Genomic DNA, 20,804 nt, shown 5'->3' on the forward strand with positions numbered 1-20,804 from the left:
TTAAATACTTAAATATATGCAAAAGCAGTGTACAAGCATGTACATCACAGAATATACTCTTAGGGCATTCACGGATGAATGATGTCTTGCTGCTTTTGACAGGTGTGAAGATTTGGGACTTACACAAATAAAACCAGGAACAACAACGTCTGATGTTGAATGTGGAAATAAAATTCAAGGGGCCCTAATAGCTGGAATCATAGTTTGCATTGTTGTTGTTGTGGCTGTAACACTAGTCATACTTCTCAAAATTGGACACAAGATTGGCCGATGTGCAGGTAAGTGTTTCATACTAATCTAACAAAATAGATTACAAGAAAATACTGATAAAAAATTATTTTTCAAACTGTGCTTTTTAACCAGCAAGGAATTCTGAGCCAGAAACAGGACAGACAGAACTTGTAAGTGTTTATATTCAGTCTTAATGCAAATATAATGAACTAGTTGGCAGTAAGCAGTAAGATAAATTGTAGAATAAACATTTAACATACAATTCTATAATTATTAAACATTTGTTTTTCCCCACCAAGAAAACACCCACCTCAGAGACATCATTTCTACAAAAAAACAGGTAAGGGTCACGCTAGAAACATGTCTTTTTTATTATAAATGTAAAAATACAGTCCATGTAGGTCTGAATGCAAAATTAAATAAAAATAAATATTTGTTTGTATTCATTGGTTGGTTCTTTAAATATTACATTACATTCAGTTGTGAGAATAACATGTTGATTTTAAAGAGAGATGCTGACTGCTATTGTATAACAAGAACTAAAATATACTTTTCATTGTTATAATCAACCAACAGTACTGTAATGGAATTAGCAATCATTCCCTCAGCAGTACAATGGTTAAAAAATGCACAATCCTTTTGGATTATCTTCTAGCCCTTGAATGGAGCCTCGTCATGTCCAGTTTTCTCTGCCAGAACAGAAGATTCTGTGCCAGGATTAATTCACGGTCCTCACTGGGGATCTGGAAGGCACACTAATAATAAAGGAAGAAAATGACAAAGGCATTCCATCGGGGCTTTGATGGACTGGCTGAATGGGTACATCCCTGCTGGACGTCACTGCATCCGCCTGAAACACAGAGCTAGGATCACAGCCATGCGATTCATCACCCATCACCACTTCTACGTAATCTTAGAATGAGTCATCACAAAGAATATAACATTAATTTATACCACATTCCTTTAAAACACAAGTGTCAATCCACCATCCCTCAAGAAATAAGGAAGACAGGCATGCATTAAGACTTTTCTCTGAAGTGCCACCAAGGTGGTGGAATTAACTCTTGTGAGCTGACAAGAAGAATCACTTCCTGTCTGAAGACCTCTTCACTAATCACATAATCGAGAACTAATTTTACACTACTATGCAAAAATTTATTGTACTAACCCCAATACTAACTTCACTCTATCAGGCTTATAGCTTGATTGAGGTCTTAGTCCCTGGCCAGTTGTAGTGAGACACTCCTGAAAGAGCACATACTGATCAGAATAGATAGAATGACTTTTTAAAATAATAGTATTTTTGATTTAAAATAATAATAATAATAATAATAATAATAATAATAATAATAATAATAATAATAATATTGTGCCAAAATTATTGACTTTTCTAATTAATATTTTAAATAAATTAAAGCAAACTTGAGCAAACTTGTTGTTCTTGAAATGGTATATTATTTTTTATTTCCTCTCAGTTCCCAGGAAATCACCACATTTAACCCAATTTCCCTGGAGTTAAATATGAGGTTGCACAAAAAAAATCCCTTTCTCATCCATTACCATGGGAAAAACCAATGAACTTTCAAAATCAAATAGACAGATGGTTTTCAGATATATAAGAAATAAGTAGTTAAAAATACTATTTAGCATGATTACAGCCATGGCAAAAAATATATACATGTCTAAAACAGTTTCCAGGAATTGGACCCATGAGCTTTTTTGGAAGCATTCAAGAAAGGCCTTCCTTTGAGTATTTCACAAAATGCAGAGCTTAAACTTCAAGCATCATTATATAACTACAGTCAACATTGTGTGTTGTGGTCAGATGTGACCAAATTCACATTTTGGTCATACACACTATCAGCATGTTTGGCCACAAAAAGGAACTACATACAAGGAAAAACACCTGATATTCTACAACAAAATATGGGGGTGGATCAGTGATGCTTTGGGACTGTTTTGTGACTGGTAATTCAGGGCCTCTTGTGAAGTACCAGGATATTTCAGCCCAAAATTTTTGCCAGAAGTTTCAGCCTTGGTCATAAACTGAGCTTTCAACAACATGATGAGCCAAACATACTTCAGACTTGGTCTCTTAATTCCCTACTGAAAACCTGAATAGGGAAAACTACATCAGAATATATTGTAAGAGATCTTAAAATGTTCTCTGCACTGACCCTGATTCCTCTTCAAGCAGCACTTATTGGACTTTACAGGAAATAACATAGTAGCTGTGTTCTCTCTAGGACAGGTGTCACAAAATATTAATTAAAAGTAAACAAATTATTGAGGGATTTGATCATTTTCACAGTAGCATTTTGTAGAAATATGTGCAATACTTTTTTTTTTTGCAGAAACTTATACAATAGCTTTGTATGTTTGATCTCAAAATGTCACTTATTGTATAAATTGTAAATGTATTATTGAGGCAAAATTAGTTTGTAACAAATTTGTTAGTTAATGTTATTTATTTATTTAGAAGATGTGATTTTATAGACCAAAGTATTATAAACTGTAAACAGAGAGATAAATTGTTACTGATTGTATGAATAAATTAATACCCTAATATATTAATACACTTGTTCAAATACATTTATAATTTGTTGTTGTGTATGCACAATAAATACTGGGTCATATGCACAAAAAATACTCTGTCATTTGAAAACACCCTGAGTCTACTTCCCATTTACACTAACTCCTTTTGGACTGAGACCAATAACCATGGCCTCAAGTTCTTCATGACATGGGCATTTGATGTTACCTGACATTTGATCTTATCTGATGGATTGGCACCCTATCCAGGGTGTACCCCTCCTTGTGCCCGATGCTCCCTGGGATAGGCTCCATGTTCCCCACAACCCAGTAAGGATAAGCGGTATAGAAAATGGATGTATGGATGTTACCTGACTATTTCCACTGCTCTCACAGTGCATGTACCAGTATTTCATTTTCTGTTTTTACGAGTTATAACTAACTATATATAATTCCCACTTTAAATGACGACGAGAGTCAGTGTCTGCTTCTCCAAACCACACAGCTCTTCACAACACCATGTTTTACATTTTTAAACTCAGCTGTATCATCACATGGACAATGTAGGGGAAATCCTGTGTGACAGAAAGGTTATAGAGAGAAGGATTATCTTATAAAGCATGCTGGGTTTGGTTTACTTTCATAATGCATCAAATGAAACTACAAAGCAGACTTGAAATAAAGCATAGTTAGACCACCTCCTGAGATCTAAACTCATTTACAACATGTACACTTGGTCCAGGGTGTGGGGGAAAACCACAGGGTCCAATAAAACAAGTTGAAATGAGCTTTATGTAAACTAAATCCCTTAATGGAAGAAGTGTCAGGTGTCAGTGGAAAATCCCACTAGGGTTTGCGGTATCGTAAGAGCGTGGCTTCGGTGTAGAATCCGGCATGAACAAACTACACCATCTGCGGAAAATCGATATCTTTCGTACAGATGGTCATCAGGAAAAACCAGGGGATTGTGTTTCCCTAAAGGATCTGTGCCTTCGAAGTGCCCTTTTTATTATTTGCGCTGCAAGTTCCACAGGATTCTCCACAAACGATGAAGCCATCGATGAAAACAGCTAAAAAGAAAGTATTACAGAAGCCTATAGAATTACCACAGACAGCATTAATACCCATAGCAACCAGTGAGGACACCGAGGTCATGTCCTAGATTTTTTTTCCATGGAGACTGATTACATGTAAATAGTACTGAGCACTCAGAAGTCAGTCAGAATTCCTACTGGTCAACTTAGTGACCTCAAATCAACATCGCTGCTTACAGCATCAGAAGTAAAAAAGTAGCAGTGAATTTTAAATGAGTTATGCTGTACATACATGTCCTTTAACACCCACAGAGGGCCTGGTTTATGTTTACTTGGTAAATAGGCTGATTGTTTGTAGTTATCTTCTCTTTATTTACTTCTCTGGTGCCTCCGATGTGTGTAATTCTGGAGGGGTTTTCAAGCTTATAAAATAGAAGTGCAACACGATCATTTAGCAGTTTTGCTGATTTTGCAATGAAGCTAATGGTAAAAAAAAAAGAAAAGAAAGAAGTGACCTTAGAACTTAGTCAGCAAATGTGTCAAACACATTTAGCACAACTGGCAAGTCTCAAGAAGAATGAACATCCTCATAATTCCACTAAATATTACCAAATAACTTACATGAACTTGAATTTAAGAAATCAACAAAGTCAAACTTGTCAGGCTGAGAGACTTTGACAATTGCAGAGAGTGTTTTTATTAAAAGCAATTGGCAATAGCAAACAAATCCAAATCACTAGACAACTGTCAAGAACAAAGAACAGGCAGTGGGTCATATGATGTGCAAAAATAGTATCCAAAACATAGAATACATGATGAAGGCAATAATCCAGAAGCAATACACACGAATATAAGGGTTGGCACATCAAATGAAAAGCCAGTGCTAAACAAATACTTTGCACTTACTGTGCTTATCAGAAATCAGGTGACTGAACATATCCATGAATGTGTTTGGGAATTGTAGTCCATGTTGTCCATGTTTGTAGGCAGAGGTGCATTGTGGGAAGTGGAGTTCACTACAGATTCTGGTGTAGACATGACAGGCTTATAAATTGCTTAGTTAGTAACAGTGATTGATTGATTGATTTTTTACTTTAATAAAGTTTATTTTTTAAAACCTCATTCACATTTCTTTCTACTTTGACTCATTGTGCTCCTGCCAGTGTGGAAGCAAAATGAAAGCATTTTTTTTCAAACTAGTTGTTCCAGTCTATAATTGTACAGGATTCTTTACTGGAAATCCCCTTTTTGTTATTTATTTATGACAGAAATTATTTTCTATATCCTAAAATGTCTGCTTTTCTGTTTCAGATTTTTCTCCAATTCAAACAGTCTACTGCAGCTGTAAAATGATCCATGAGCTGCATCAGCAAATCTCTCCAGAACTGAAATATCTAAGTTAACCAGAATCTGAGTAGGACGACCTTCAATGGAAAACAGACTCGAGTGGAAACAGATGAACTCAACACAAAGCAGTGCGGCAGACCATGAAGTGCGGGGATGAAACGTTCATTTCTGCTTTAAGAAGATGTTTCATCAGCACTTTCACAATGATTTCATTGTTTTGGCTGTAGCTGGAGGACTAATTTTTAAAATAATACATAAGAAAGGCCCACCTAAAAGTAAGTTCATATTAATCCAAGGATAATTTTTATTTGGCTTTTAAATAGTTTATTTTTAAATTGGAAGTTTTGTTAACATTTGTTTTCCAAACTGTCTCTAAATCAGCTCATACTGCTGAGAAAACGAGATTTTCAGACAAACAGACATGTGTAAGTATTGCTTTAGTGTTACAGCTATTTCCATTCATCCAAATTTAATGAAGTAGATTGAAGGTGTTAGCATTAAAAGGTAAATATTTAATATTAGATCATGTGATTAAATTTAGTTGTTGTTTTGTTTTACAAGGAAAGCGATACTTCAGCAATATTAATGAGAGAAGAGAGGTAAGCGGCAATGTGAAGAGATGCCTCCTCTTACAGCTGTGTAATAGTATACTCCCTGTAGACCTGAATTCTATTTTATCACCAGTAAAAGTAATAATATCCTTTGTTAAATTTGACCAACACTACTCTACAGGACTTTTTATTTCCTTTAGTGGCATGATCCTTAAATCTTGCAAATCTTTGATTCCTTTAATTTTTTCTCCTTTTCCTAGAATGTATATATGTGCCTTTAATCACTCTGGGCATGTGGCTTCTCCAGTTGAAAATGACTGTGGAAAACAATATTGTGACATACAGAAGCATGAGATAACGCACACGATATGGTGTAACGTGAATACATGAGTTCAGGGAAGAGGCAGATATACTGTTGGCAGTGATCCTGAATAATGTGATTTGAATCCTGTGTGATATGATAAAAGACATTCAGAGTAAGTTTTCCTCAGTGAGGACATACTGTATAGACCAAATGATTTTGATCGGTTTCAGTCACCTGACATTTTTCTTGTAACCACCATATTTATGACCATCGTTTTTGACCATCGGAAGAAAAGCAATGCGTCTGAGAAGTGATGCTTTCAAAAACTGCTGATCATTGGTTTTGATTCGTACCAAGCCCCATGAAAAATATATACAGATCTGAAGTCAGCACTGACATTGCCTTTGCCAAATCTATCAATCACAGACATTTGCATTTAATCCACAGTCCATCTCTGTACACCAGCAAGAGCCTGAGGGCTTTAAAGTGCACCGTATCCTGCTGGTACCTTGTAGCAGCTTGGTAAAACTAACTGGTGGCACTTGAAAGATACAAAACATTTTTCATCTCTGACCTGGTAAGTAAACAGCAGTATCAATTTATCAAGCCTTCTAAATAGAAACAACAGTTTTGTGATGTTAGTTGCAAGCTAAAACTAACCAGTGAACTATGTAGCCTAGGTAGATATGTACTGTAGATACAGCCAGTAGATATGGACAAGAAGATATTTATTATTCATAAAATCCTCTGTAAAGCAACAAACATCATCAAAGATAAAACCTGTCCACATCTGTCATTAACAAATGTTCTGATAATTTGTTAAGCTTAGTGTATCTAGCTATATACACCAAGTTAGCATTATCATACATAGCCAGTGTAACTAGCCAGCCAATCTACACAGAATAAAGTGCTTGTTACAGAGAACGGAGGGTTTTGTTGGTATCCAAATTTCTCACTTGATTGCTGGTAAAAAGCATCTTTGGAGATCAAGGTCCATTGCAATGGAAGCAAAATGGAATATCTTTGTCGCATTCCACAACACAACACCTTGAATGCATACTGATACCAGTCAGTAACTCCAGAATCTTTCAGGCATAAATATGGCAGTGTTACAGTGATGTCACATGAAACAGATCAAAACAACACAAAGCACATAAAGTGTTCTGAGAACACATGCAGTGTGCATCCAATTAAAAATGTAACGTAATTCTCTTGTATTATGTGCACCAACTGAGCATGGATATTTGCATAAGCAAACAGAATAGAGTTTATTTTTTAACAGTGTTTTATGGACTTTTTCTTCTTTCTAAAATGAAGCACTTTTCACTATTCTAACCTTAGGTTGTTGTGATTCCAATCATGCAAGGTTTATCAAAATTAGTGGGCACAATTCTTTCATAATATATAGGTAGGGGAACGAACATAATATTTGAGAGCTTAATAATGCAGTAGTATACATGGGACATTTTCAGTACTGATGGTATGAAGTGGTGTGAAGGTGTGCAGGCTTGGGCTGAAAGAATGTGGCCTGCATGTGGTGTGTTTATAGAAATAAGCTATAGAACCAAACATAACCAGTACTCAGATACACTACATTCAAAAGCCATGTTAGCCGGTTGTTCTATCAGACCTTTCACACAGATAAGTAACCAAAGCGTAAACAGTGGGCACATGGCAAATTAAAACTGATACAGAGTAAGTATGAATACCCATTTATAATGTAGGCTTGAATCGTAAATGTAGCTGGGTATCTGCTGGAAATTTATGTAGCACTTATAAAAACCTTGCTTTTTGGACACACAATTGCAAATTACACTCTGTTTCGATAAATGATAACTAAATCTGTATTAGCATGAGAGTGAATGGAATACTCAGGACACTAAACATGACAAATATTTCCCACAATAATTTTTATAGATTATATAGATTATTTTATTTTTTAAAATAAAAATAAAATAGATTGCTTTTGTCTTTAACTCATAGCTCAGTGGTTAAGACATTGCACTATTGATCAGAAGGTCATGGGTTTGAAACCCTAGCACTGTGAAGCTGACTAAACTTGTGCCACAATTATAGATAAAATATGAAGAATATATATATATAAATTAAAATATATATATTTCATTTATTTTAGTTTATATTACATAAAGTATTTATGCAATATTTTTTATGGATGAACAAAAAGCACCGAATTAAACTGCAGTCCTAAATGAATAATAAAAACTCACTTTCACTGCACCTTGTGGTTTCTGTTATTCGCTGCCTTTAGACATATAGTTTTACTTGTATTTACTTTTGATCATAGTGTTTTAATGATTTACCTATGCAGTCTCAAAATAGACCACGCCCTGAAATCCCTAGAAAACAAGTGCCTGCCTGTTTATGTACAGCGTCTTCCTCTGCTAGAATCAGAGCAGCACTTCCGGGTCTCGTTGTTTCGCGAGAACACACGCTCGCGACTTGGAAGCGCTGCCCTGTATGATGTTTTTTAACTGCGCAACGGACGGACATTAAATTATGGAATATCAAAGGACAGCTTGCGTCAGTTGCAGCTTTTTATCTCTGGTTTCTTCAGGGGACGTCAGAAAAGTAAGAACCTACTTTACTAGTAATTGGCAGTGATATAACTTTGTATTTATATTTAAATATTACAATACCGTCTTGCTTACACACACACACGTACACATACACGCCTATGTGTACACACCTAAATAACATTATTATTATTATTATTATTATTATTATTATTATTATTATTATTATACAGAATTATATCTAGGTTTTATACACACTCCAAAAAAATGGGCCAAGTCAAAAACAATAAACTTTCCTGTCCGCCAGTTTTCCCATTAAACATGTAATGAAATCAAAAGGAAAAGCTTGTTGCTTTTTGTCCAGCAGTGTATGTAGGATGAAGTCAGGTACATTTGGAAACATTTGTGGCAAATTCTGTAAACCGCCATTAAAAAATAACTTTGACAGTTACCTATATCATGCAAGAATATATAATAGACAGTCAACATTATTTTTCCCTAATACTGAAATATAAAAGTAGCTGTTGAAAATTTTACAAGTTAATAAAATACTTCATTAGTCTGTACAGAAAGGAATGAGGAACGTGTTGATGGAAAAGGGAGATTGAAAACCCCCTAGCATTCCATATGCCTCCAAATGACCTTTGTCAGTGCTGTTTAAAAAAAAAATGTTGTTATTCAGGACGCTCATACTGGTTTTGCTTTCAGTCTCAGCTGCTTTGAAGGGTGCGTGCGTGTGTGCGCGTGTTTATCTCTACCTCTTAGGTAACATGTTAGATATTCTTCTACTAAGGAGTTATGATAGATTTAATGGGTAAATAGTCAAAAAAAAAAATAGGTAGCTTATCCTTTTATATATATGTTTAGAGAATTAGTCTTGAACACTTAAAATGCGTTAAAATAAAGTATTAGAAAAGCCTATAGAATTACCACAGACAGCAGTAAGAAACAATGCTACCAGTGAGGACACCGAGGTCATGTTCTCTATATTTTTCTGGTGTTTATTTGGTAAATAGTCTTATTGTTTGTAGTTATCTTCTTTTTATTTACTTCTCTGGTGACTCTGATGTGTGTACTTCTCAGGGGGTTTTTTTTGTCAGACTCAAACTTATAAAAAAAGAAGTGCAACATGATCATTTAGCAGTTTTGCTGAATTGGCAATGAAGCTAATGGTTAAAAAAAAGATAAAAAGAAGTGAACTTAGAAGCAAGTAAACATGTCAGCAAATGAGTTAACCACATCTAGCACAACTGGCAAGTCTCAAGAAGAATTAACTTCCTCATAATTCCACTAAATATTACCAAATAACTTACATGAACTTGAATTTAAGAAATCAACAAAGTCAAACTTGTCAGGCTCAGAGACTGTGACAATTGCAGAGAGTGTTTTTATTAAAAGCAATTGGTAATAGCAAACAAATCCAAATCACTAGGCAACTGTCAAGAACAAAGAACAAGCAGTGGGTCATAAGCAAAAATAGTATCCAAAACATAGAATACATGATGAAGGCAAAAATCCAGAAGCAATAAACATGAACATAAGGGTTGGCACAACAGGTGAAAAGCCAATGCTAAACAGATACTTTGCACTCACTGTGTTTATAGGTGTGTTTAATCAGAAATCAGGTGACTGTGAACATGAATGTCTGGGGGAATTGTAGTCCACGGTGTCCATGTTTTGTAGGCAGAGGTGCATTGTGGGAAATGGAGTTCAGTGCACATTCTGGCATAGACATAACAAGCTTATAAAGTGCTTAGTTAGTAACAGTGATTGTTTGATTTTTACTTTAATAAAGTTTCTTTTTTTAAAACCTCATTCACATTTCTTTCTAATTTGTCACATTATGCGCCTGCCACTGTGGAAGCAAAATGAAAGCACTTTTTTTTTTTTCAAACCAGTTGTTCCAGTCTATAATTGTACTGGATTCTTTACTGGAAATCCTCTTGTTGTTATTTATTTATGGCAGAAATTATTTTCTATATCCTAAAATGTCTGCTTTTCTGTTTCAGATTCTTCTCCAATTCAAACAGTCTACTGCAGCTGTAAAATGATCCATGAGCTGCATCAGCAAATCTCTCCAGAACTGAAATATCTAAGTTAACCAGAATCTGAGTGGGACGACCTTCAACGGGAAACAGACTCTACTGGAAACAGATGAACTAAACACAAAGCAGTGTGGCAGACCATGAAGTGCGGGGATGAAACGTTCATTTCTGCTTTATGAAGACGTTTCATCAGCACTTTCACAATGATTTCCATTTTGCAGCATACTTTCATTATTGCTGCTATTTTCTTCTTGAATATTGAACTGTGTTTTTGCGCTTGTGCACGAGCTGAATATGAGATAAATGGAGAATGCTGCCCCATGTGTTCACCTGGTAATAAGATTTAATATAGAATGGTCTAGAAATGTATGAATATGTACAGTATCTCACAGAAGTGAGTACACCCCTCACATTTTTGTAAATATTAGATTATATCTTTTCATGTGACAACACCGAAGAAATTATACTTTGCTACATTGTAAAGCAGCTTGTGTAACAGTGTAAATTTGCTGTCTCCTCAAAATAACTCCACACAGCCATTAACCCCTTTTGCCCCGACACTTGCGGTCATTCCGCCGGCGGAATGGAAAACGACATTTTCAATTAGTATAAACAAATGAATTATTTTATCGCCGCAGTTCGGGTACAGTATTAGTCAGGACACTGGTGGCTTTCTTTGTGTGCAGTTTCATGACTGTGCTTAACTCCTGGTGAGCAGGGGGATGGGAAAAGTCCAGAGTTTGAGCTCCCTGCTGGGCAAACAATTCACACCTCTCCACGAAAACATTGAGACAGAGATAAATCGGAGAGCACGACTAAAGCTTTTTTTGACAGTAAAACATCGTATACAACTGCTACAATAAAATTATAACATTTAAACCAAAGATCGGACTTGTATAAACGTTTACTACCTTACATTACCTACATAGACGAAAATCCGGTTCGCTTGTGCTTTTGTAAATCATGCACATATTTCCATCGGTATAAAGTCAGCTTTATTGAAGAAAACAAATTCAAAATTCCATATTTAGTCACATATGTCCGCTTCAAAATGCATTAAGTGTTTTGATATCCCACCCCTGTGGAATTTAGTAATTAGCCTTTAAACTGAACTGAAACAATATCTAAAAAAAAAAAAAAAAAAAAAGCTAATCTGCTTTGGCTATACAGAACACATCGCCTCCTAAATTTTAATCGGGCAGTCTATCTTGATTGACACCCACTTGGACCAATTGTAGATACTTCTAGCTTTCAAACAAGCGCAAACTCGACATGATTGACCACTCAGAGGCTGAGAAAAGCAAACGCGTAATCAGCACAAGCAAGCGTTTTACGCGTGCATCCATTGGTCTTGAGATGTGTGTCAGCGGTACAGGCCAATCAGCAAAGCGCTACAGGACCGTGCAGAGAAACTATCAGGAAATGGCAGCTCCGCTCTAGCGGTCTTCCTGCAAAACTTTATACAGCAAATTTGGCAGTTTTTTCTGATCGCTAGTTTTCTACTGGTTTTCGCTCAGCGTGCGATTTATCGGCGTCTTATAGCGGCAACGCGCTCCCGAAAAAGCCTGAATGCGTCACAGCTTCTGGAGCAGTTATTTCCGAGTGTCTTATTTATTTATTTATTTGAAGGAAGACTATGTGGATTGAGTTGAGGGGCTCTATCTACCCCTCAAAGAAGTCAGAGGAGAGGTGTCACTCGTGTCTTTATCATTTGAGCTATTCGGAGAGCAAGTGCTCATTCACCTGGGGCTCTGGCACTATTTTTAATAAACATTATATTTTATAAGTATGTTTCAGACTTCTGTGTGTGTGTAAAATTACACATCGTGTAACAGAGTTCATGCTACTGCCATTTGTTTTCATTTTGTGCCATTTGGAGATGTTTGGTACCTTTGGAGACGTTTGGTGCCTTTTGGAGGTTATTTTGTGCCTTTTTTTTTTTTTTTTTTTTTTTTTTTTTAAATGTTTGCTATTTGTAGAAGTCTGCAATTTTTAAATGCTTTGTGCCATTTTTATAAGCTTTGTGCCATTTAGAGAGGTTTTATGTCATTTGGAGACGTTTGGTGCCATTTGGAGATGTTTTGTGCCATTTTGGAGAGGTTTTAATGGACAGGTGTTCATGGACAAGTACTTGGGGCATCTTTGAGACCAGGAATGGGGTTGATATCAACATTTGCTGTGAAGATATAACATTTGGGTTAAAAGAAAATATTTTTTTTTTATAATAAAAAAAAATTCTGAATATATTGCCCCAGGTAGGCTAGGTAAAAGAAGAAATACTTGAAGTAACTGCTAATTCTTAAACTCTTAAGTGTCTATTTTCATATGAGCCATTAAGCATTACTGTGGTGTCTGATATCACAAAACAAATCAATGCTGAACACACGTACCCCCAAAACAGACAAACATGCCATTTTTTGACTACCAGTAAAAGAGGTTAATGTCTAAACCGCTGGCAACAAAAGTGAGTACACCCCTAAGTGAAAATGTCCAAATTGGGCCCCAAAGTGTCAATATTTTGTGTGGCCACCATTATTTTCCAGCACTGTCTTAACCCTCTTGGGCATGGAGTTCACCAGAGCTTCACAGTTTGCCACTGGAGTCCTCTTCCACTCCTCCATGACCACGTCACGGAGCTGGTGGATGTTGGAGACCTTGTGCTTCTCCACCTTCCGTTTGAGGATGCCCCACAGATGCTCAATAGGGTTTAGAACATCACCTTCACCCTCAGCTTCTTTATCAATGCAGTGGTTGTCTTGGAGGTGTGTTTGGGGTTGTTATCATGCTGGAATACTGCCCTGCGGCCCAGTCTCAGAAGGGAGGGGATCATGCTCTGCTTCAGTATGTCACAGTACATGTTGGCATTCATGGTTCCCTCAATGAACTGTAGCTCCCCAGTGCCGGCAGAACTCATGCAGCCCCAGACCATGACACTCCTACCACCATGCTTGACTGTATGCAAGACACACTTGTCTTTGTACTCCTCACCTGGTTGCAGCCACACACGCTTGACACCATCTGAACCAAATAAGTTTATCTTGGTCTCAGCAGACCACAGGACATGGTTCCAGTAATCAATGTCCTTAGTCTTCTTGTCTTCAGCAAACTGTTTTTCGGGCTTTCTTGTGCATCATCTTTAGAAGAGGCTTCCTTCTGGGACGATAGCCATGCAGACCAATTTGATGCAGTGTGCGGCGTATGGTCTGAGCACTGACAGGCTGACCCCCCCACCCCTTCAACCTCTGCAGCAATGCTGGCAGCACTCATACATCTATTTCCCAAAGACAACCTCTGGATATGACGCTGAGCACGTGCACTCAACTTCTTTGGTCGACCATGGCGAGGCCTGTTCTGAGTGGAACCTGTCCTGTTAAACCGCTGTATGGTCTTGGCCACCGTGCTGCAGCTCAGTGTCAGGATCTTGGCAATCTTCTTATAGCCTAGGTCATCTTTATGTAGAGCAACAATTCCTTTTTCAGATCCTCAGAGAGTTCTTTGCCATGAGGTGCCATGTTGAACTTCCAGTGACCAGTATGAGGGAGTGTGAGAGCGATGACACCAAATTTAACACACCTGCTCCCCATTCACACCTGAGACCTTGTAACACTAACAAGTCACATGACACCGGAGAGGGAAAATGGCTAATTGGGCCCAATTTGGACATTTTCACTTAGCGGTGTAATCACTTTTGTTGCCAGCGGTTTAGACATTAATGGCTGTGTGTTGAGTTATTTTGAGGGGACAGTAAATTTACACTGTTACACAAACTGTACACTCACTACTTTACAATGTAGCAAAGTGTTATTTCTTCAGTGTTGTCACATTAAAAGATATAATCAAATATGTACAAAAATGTGAGGGGTGTACTCACTTTTGTGAGATACTGTACATAGGGACAAGTACAAATTTACCATACGGTAAAACAGGTAAGTGCAAATGAGTTTCCATAAGAGCAAAATTATTGTTCAGCTCACCATTTGATATATATTTTTAGGAAACCGTGTTTATAGACATTGCACTGAATTCACCAGCACAACCTGTATGCAGTGTGTTGTCTCGACATTCACTGATGAACCCAATGGCCTTGCAAGATGCATTAGTTGTACAGTGTGTGATGCTGGTAAGTTTGTAACAAATCTATGTTTTATGTAAAATTTTGTGTGCGTTATGTATTTACAATATTGATTAAGGGTATTAGATATACAGTATCTCACAAAAGTGAGTGCACCCCTCACATTTCTGTAAATTATTTTATGATTATATCTTTTCATGTGACAACACTGAAGAAATGACACTTTGCTACAATGTAGAGTAGTGAGTGTACAGCTTGTACAACAGTGTAAATTTGCTGTGCCCTCAAAATAACTCAACACACAGCCATTAATGTCTAAATCGCTGGCAACAAAAGGGAGTACACCCCTAAGTGAAAATGTCCAAATTGGGCCCAAAGTGTCAATATTTTATGTGGCCACCATTATTTTCCAGCACTGCCTTAACCCTCTTGGGCATGGAGTTCACCAGAGCTTCACAGGTTGCCACTGGAGTCCTCTTCCACTTCTCCATGACGACATCACGGAGCTGGTGGATGTTAGAGACCTTATGCTCCTCTACCTTCCATTTGAGGATGCCCCACAGATGCTCAATAGGGTTTAGGTCTGGAGACATGCTTGGCCAGTCCATCACCTTCACCCTCAGTTTCTTTAGCAAGGCAGTGGTCATCTTGGAGGTGTGTTTGGGGTTGTTGTCAAGCTGTACACTCACTACTTTACATTGTAGCAAAGTGTCATTTCTTCAGTGTTGTCACATGAAAAGTTATAATCAAATATTTACAAAACTGTGAGGGGTGTACTCACGTGAGGGGTGTGCATGGTGGCTTAGTGGTTAGCACATTTGCCTTACACCTCCAGAGTCGGGGGTTTGATTCCCACTGTGGCCCCGTGTGTCGCCCCAGTCCAAAGATATGCATGGTAGGCTGATTGGTGTGTCTGTAGTGTATGAATGGGTGTGTATGTGATTGTGCCCTGCGATGGATTGGCACCCTGTCCAGGGTGTACCCCTGATGCTCCCTGGGATAGGGATAAGCGGTATAGAAGATGGGTGGATGGTATTAGATTTGTTCAATATAGCGTTATTTTTTGTTTTTTTTAAACAGCACAGGGAATAGGAGTAAAAACGGCCTGCACACCAACTTCAGATACAGTTTGTGAGCCACTGGAGGGGTTTTACTGTACTGATGAATACAGCGGCAACTGCAGATATGCTGTGGAGCACACAAAATGCCACCCTGGACAATACATAAAGCAGAAAGGTTGGTGTAATACATCATTGTAGCATAAACTTTCCTAGTAGCACCTTTGCAATCTATAAATTACTGGGTTGCAGGAGCTGGGATTATTTACTATTTACTGCTTATTTATTTACTCAGCTGCACTTGTGTCTTTGTAGGAACAGCAGTTAAAGATGCTGAATGTGCAGCGTGTGCAGATGGCACCTACTCCAATGGGTCCCTTCAAATTTGTAAAGAACATACAAAGTGAGTGTTCACTTGTCCTGAGACAGCAAATGATCATTCTGATCAGTGAATGAAGATCCATCTGTAACTGAAAAAAGTTAAGAGCAAAGAAACTCTAAAACATTGTAATAAATATGGGTTTAATGTTTAATCTTCTCCAGGTCGCTTGTTGCTAAGCACCAATGTAAAAAATGTCATGTTTTAAAACAAAATGAAACTAAATGTTATTTCTCACTCTCACATTTCTCATTATATTTTGTTTGAACTGATTACACTTCAAAACAAAATGAATTAGGGATGCACCGAAATGAAAATTCTTGGCCGAAGCCGAAGCCGAATATAATGGAAAAACTTGGCTGAAGGCCGAATACTGAACACGTTTTTTTCGTGTTTTTTCCATTTATTTTGCCAATTTTTTTCACCATTGCATAAATTAAATAGACAAAATGTGCTTTTTACTATTTTTTCTAGCTTTTAAAAGCAAAAAATCAATTACAAAAACTACAATTTCAAAATATTTATTTAACACTGAACATTTTTTTTTCATTCCATCAGGCATAGGCTAGTAACAAGGCACAATATAACTTTAAATAAATAATTAAAATAAAAATATTTTATGTGGTCATCTTTGAGCCCCCCTGGAATAGCCTATGTTAGGCCTATAACTGACTGCTGAAAGAATGTAACACTCTGTAGCCTACAACAAAAAGTGCATTAAAAAGTGCATTGACAAGAGTGCAGAAAATGGTTCTATACGGCTGATTATATTGGGGATATATACCGCTCGCATCCCTGTACACCTCGCGGAGTATTATAGTAGATATAGTATAGTTAGATACGTTGTTAATGTTATGTTCCTTGATAGATTTAGTTAGTTTAAACTATAGATTAGTTCATTTAGTCCCGACTGGTTTTTCCGCTCCCAGTCCGTAGTACTAGTTCATGTTTCTTGTTTTGTGTTTTGACCTTGTTTTCTGTGACCGCGACTTTGATTCCTGGTTTTCCTCCGTTTATGCCCGTTTGCCGATTGCCCGATAACCCTTTGCCTGTCTTGACTACGTTTTTTGGATTACGATTTGGATTTGTGTGCCTGCCCTTAAATAAATGTCTTAACCTGCTTCCGTACTCTACTCCCTTACATTTCGCGACGTGACAGAATACTCCGGAACAGAAACAACACACACGCATGTCCACGCACGTTTACTGTCCACAGTAAACATCCGAAGAGCACGTAGCTTGCGCACGTAGCTCGTGCAGGCGCACGCCCCCTCAGCGAGGTCGTGACATTCGCACGTCTCACTCTGGTTGCTAGGCTATTTTGTTGCGTCATCAAACGCATCATTGTTTGGTTCAATTTATTCGGCCTTTTCAGAAAAAAAAGCAAAAGCAAAAAAATCCTTTTTTTTGCTATTTTTGGCCGAATAATTTCGGTTGCCGAACGTTCAGTGCATCCCTAAAATGAATGGGATTTTCATTCTCAAATCCATAGCAGTTAGGTGAGTAAAGGGTTGTGTGACTTACAGGCTGCTACAGGCTCTGTGAGTTAGGGATGTTTTGCATGCATTACATTAATTAAATCACTGCTGCACAGTCGAATTGGTAAACTAGAATAGTATTTAAAAGGTCAAACAGTAAACGCCCTGTACACCAACACATTCATGCAATTATCGAATCAGCTAATCATGTGGCAGTATCAAAAATCATATAATCATGCAAATACAAGTCAAGAGCTTTAATGTTCACACCAAACTTCAGATAACCTCTCACACTGGACTCCCCAAAAGCTCACTGGCCATCAATCCAAGAAGGACTGCAAACTATGCAAATGAGCTTGTCTACACTTTTAATGATTTATGAATAAACAACAGGATTAAAGACTGAAAGCTATGTTGTACAAGATTGTTTAAAACTGGAGAATAAAGCCTTGAATCACAAATAAAACGTTTGATTCGCTAAATCTATAAATTCAGTGTTCTGAAAACAGTAATACTCAATCACACAACAAATAATCAGTCATACTCAATTCGTACATTCATCTTCAGTAACTGCTGAAAACAAACCATGAACATCATAGATGTCTTAATACAGATAGGACTAAATCTTACTCTAATCTCAAGGGATTAAAAACGGAACATATGACAGAGTTACTTTTTACTCAATATAGGCTGCAAAGTTAATTAAAAAAAACCTAAATAAGTGATATCAATACATCTCACAAACTTAATATTCTTTACAAAACCTTTTAGTACAGCATGGTCACCTTTATCAGCTAAGATGTGCCAATGTACATCACATATTTGACTTTACTTTGACAGATGTGAAGATTTGGGACTAAAAGAAATAACACCAGGAACAAATTCTCTTGATGTTGAATGTGGAAGAAAACCTCCGGTGGCTCTAATAGCTGGAATCCTAGCAGTGGGGGCTATAGTTTTGGTTGTAGCTGGAGGACTAATTTTTAAAAGAAGACATAAAAAAGGCCCACCTAAATGTAAGTTTCATATTAATCAAAGTATATTTTTTTATTTGGCTTTTAAATTTGAAATTTTATAAATTGGAAGTTTTGTTAACATTTGTTTTCCAAACTGTCTCTAAATCAGCTCATACTGCTGAGAAAATGAGATTTTCAGACAAACAGACATGTGTAAGTATTGCTTTAGTGTTACAGCTATTTCCATTCATTCAAATTTAATGAAGTAGATTGAAGGTGTTAGCATTAAAAGGTAAATATTTCATATTAGATCATGGGATTAAATTTTGTTTTAAATGTTGTTTTGTTTTACAAGGAAAGCGATACTTCAGCAACATTAATGAGAGAAGAGAGGTAAGCGGCAATGTGAAGAGATGCCTCCTCTTAAAGCTGTGAAATACTATGTTCCCTGTAGACCTGAATGCTATTTTATCACAAGTAAATGTAATAATATCGTTTGTTAAATTTGACCAACACTACTCTACAGGATTTTTTATTTCCTTTAGTGGCATGATCCTTAAATCTTGCAAATCTTTGATTCCTTTAATTTTTGTCCTTTTCCTAGAATATGTGCCTTTAATCACTCTGGGCATGTGGCTTCTCCAGTTGAAAATGACTGCGGAAAACAATGTTGTGACCTACAGGAGCATGAGATAACACACACTGGATATGGTATAACGTGAATATGTGTGTTCAGGGAAGAGGCAGATATACTGTTGGAAGTGATCCTGAATAATGTGATTTGAATCCTGTGTGATATGATAAAAGACATTCAGAGTAAGTTTTCCTCAGTGAGGACATACTGTATAGACCAAATGATTTTGATCTGTTTCAATAACCTGACATTTTTCTTGTAGCCACCATATTTATGACCATCGTTTTTGACCATCGGCAGAAAAGCAATGCGTCTGAGAAGTGATGCTTTCAAAAATTGCTGATCATTGGTTTTGATTCGTACCAAGCCCCATGAAAAATATATACAGATCTGAAGTCAGCACAGACAATACCATTGCGAAATCTAACAATCACAGTCATTTGCATTTAATCCACAGTCCGTCTCTGTACACCAGCGAGAGTCTGAGGGCTTTAAAGTGCACCGTATCCTGCTGGTGCCTGATACAGCTCATGGTTTTACTAAGCGCTACTTACAAAGAGAATATCTTTAACCAGCAGAACTGCACTTAAATTAAGGTGATAGTAAATGTAAGTAAATATGACAAAGTAAGAGAACTTATTGTAGTTAGTGTCAGTTGAATTCTCAGAACATTGTGGCTGATGTACCGACTAACTTTAAGTCACTGATTTTAACAAACTCTACAGTCACAGAATATCCCACATACAACTTAACATGAATTGCTGTGTTTTCAGTATTTCGCACAATATAATGCAATTAGCATTATGCAAGATGCAGCAATATTTCTGTATAGGGTAATAAATACTGACTTTCTGCAATAATCACACTGAACCTCAGCTATAGAGTGGTGCAGTGATAATATCATTTTGTCTGCCAAAACCTGGAAACGAGTTAGCATTACATATGTGCAAATCTTTGTCTTTTAAACCCCTCTTTATTATTTTTGTAAAGACTTCAAATGTTACTTGGATACTATCTCAACCTCAAGCAATTTCAAAGCCTTAAATTCCTTTACATGTATAATACAATGTATAATATGTATGCATTTTTTATAGTGTACAATTGATTGTGTGTTGCATATAAGGGAGGTAGGGAAATAGGAAAGTAAATATTTATAGTATATTAATTATTTATAATTAATATGCAATAATTAGTTATTAACAATAAATTAATATAATTATAAATAATTAATAGCAATAATTAAATAAATATTACCCCTGGCCCAATGTTTTGTTTGTTTTGCTTTTGTTTTGTTTAATTTCCTGGTCCTTTGTTTACTCGTTATATTTTTGTTGTTATACTCACAATATCTGGTGTGAGTTGTAGATATATGTATGTATTTATTTTTGTATATGCTCAATACATTTTTTACATTAAAAAAAGCTACTTAAAGGGTTCCGCCCCTTCCGGAACAGTCTGTGACTGAGCAGGGGGAGAAAACAACAAGAGCAGCAAAGAGCAATACTAAAATATCTCAAAATAACATTGTTAGATAATAGAATTTAAATAGGTATACTGTATAAGATGGTTTTTTTTTGTTTGTTCCCCTTTCTATTGATGTTTCACACTCCAGTCCAGTTGGTGGTGGTAACACACCGCTTTGTCAACCG

The 20,804-nt window shown here is 36.7% G+C and overlaps 1 protein-coding gene across 1 annotated transcript in view; it reads left to right on the forward strand.

Moving 5' to 3' along the window:
- The window catches only part of LOC108265192 (uncharacterized), a 30,173-nt gene extending 9,587 nt beyond the window's left edge, over positions 1–20,586 (forward strand). The window contains exons 6-19 of the mRNA XM_047155787.2: positions 103–278; positions 364–401; positions 531–571; positions 808–885; positions 8,329–8,475; positions 10,760–10,911; positions 14,573–14,698; positions 15,731–15,886; positions 16,024–16,111; positions 18,406–18,581; positions 18,691–18,734; positions 18,877–18,914; positions 19,126–19,337; positions 19,418–20,586. Coding sequence (XP_047011743.1) covers positions 103–278; positions 364–401; positions 531–571; positions 808–885; positions 8,329–8,475; positions 10,760–10,911; positions 14,573–14,698; positions 15,731–15,886; positions 16,024–16,111; positions 18,406–18,581; positions 18,691–18,734; positions 18,877–18,914; positions 19,126–19,243 — 1,378 coding nt within the window. The 3' untranslated portion in view covers positions 19,244–19,337; positions 19,418–20,586. The remainder of the gene's footprint in view (positions 1–102; positions 279–363; positions 402–530; positions 572–807; positions 886–8,328; positions 8,476–10,759; positions 10,912–14,572; positions 14,699–15,730; positions 15,887–16,023; positions 16,112–18,405; positions 18,582–18,690; positions 18,735–18,876; positions 18,915–19,125; positions 19,338–19,417) is intronic.
- Positions 20,587–20,804: the final 218 nt, after the last annotated feature.

Source organism: Ictalurus punctatus, chromosome 5 (genome assembly GCF_001660625.3).
Source record: "Ictalurus punctatus breed USDA103 chromosome 5, Coco_2.0, whole genome shotgun sequence".
Classification (NCBI taxonomy): Eukaryota; Metazoa; Chordata; class Actinopteri; order Siluriformes; family Ictaluridae; genus Ictalurus; species Ictalurus punctatus.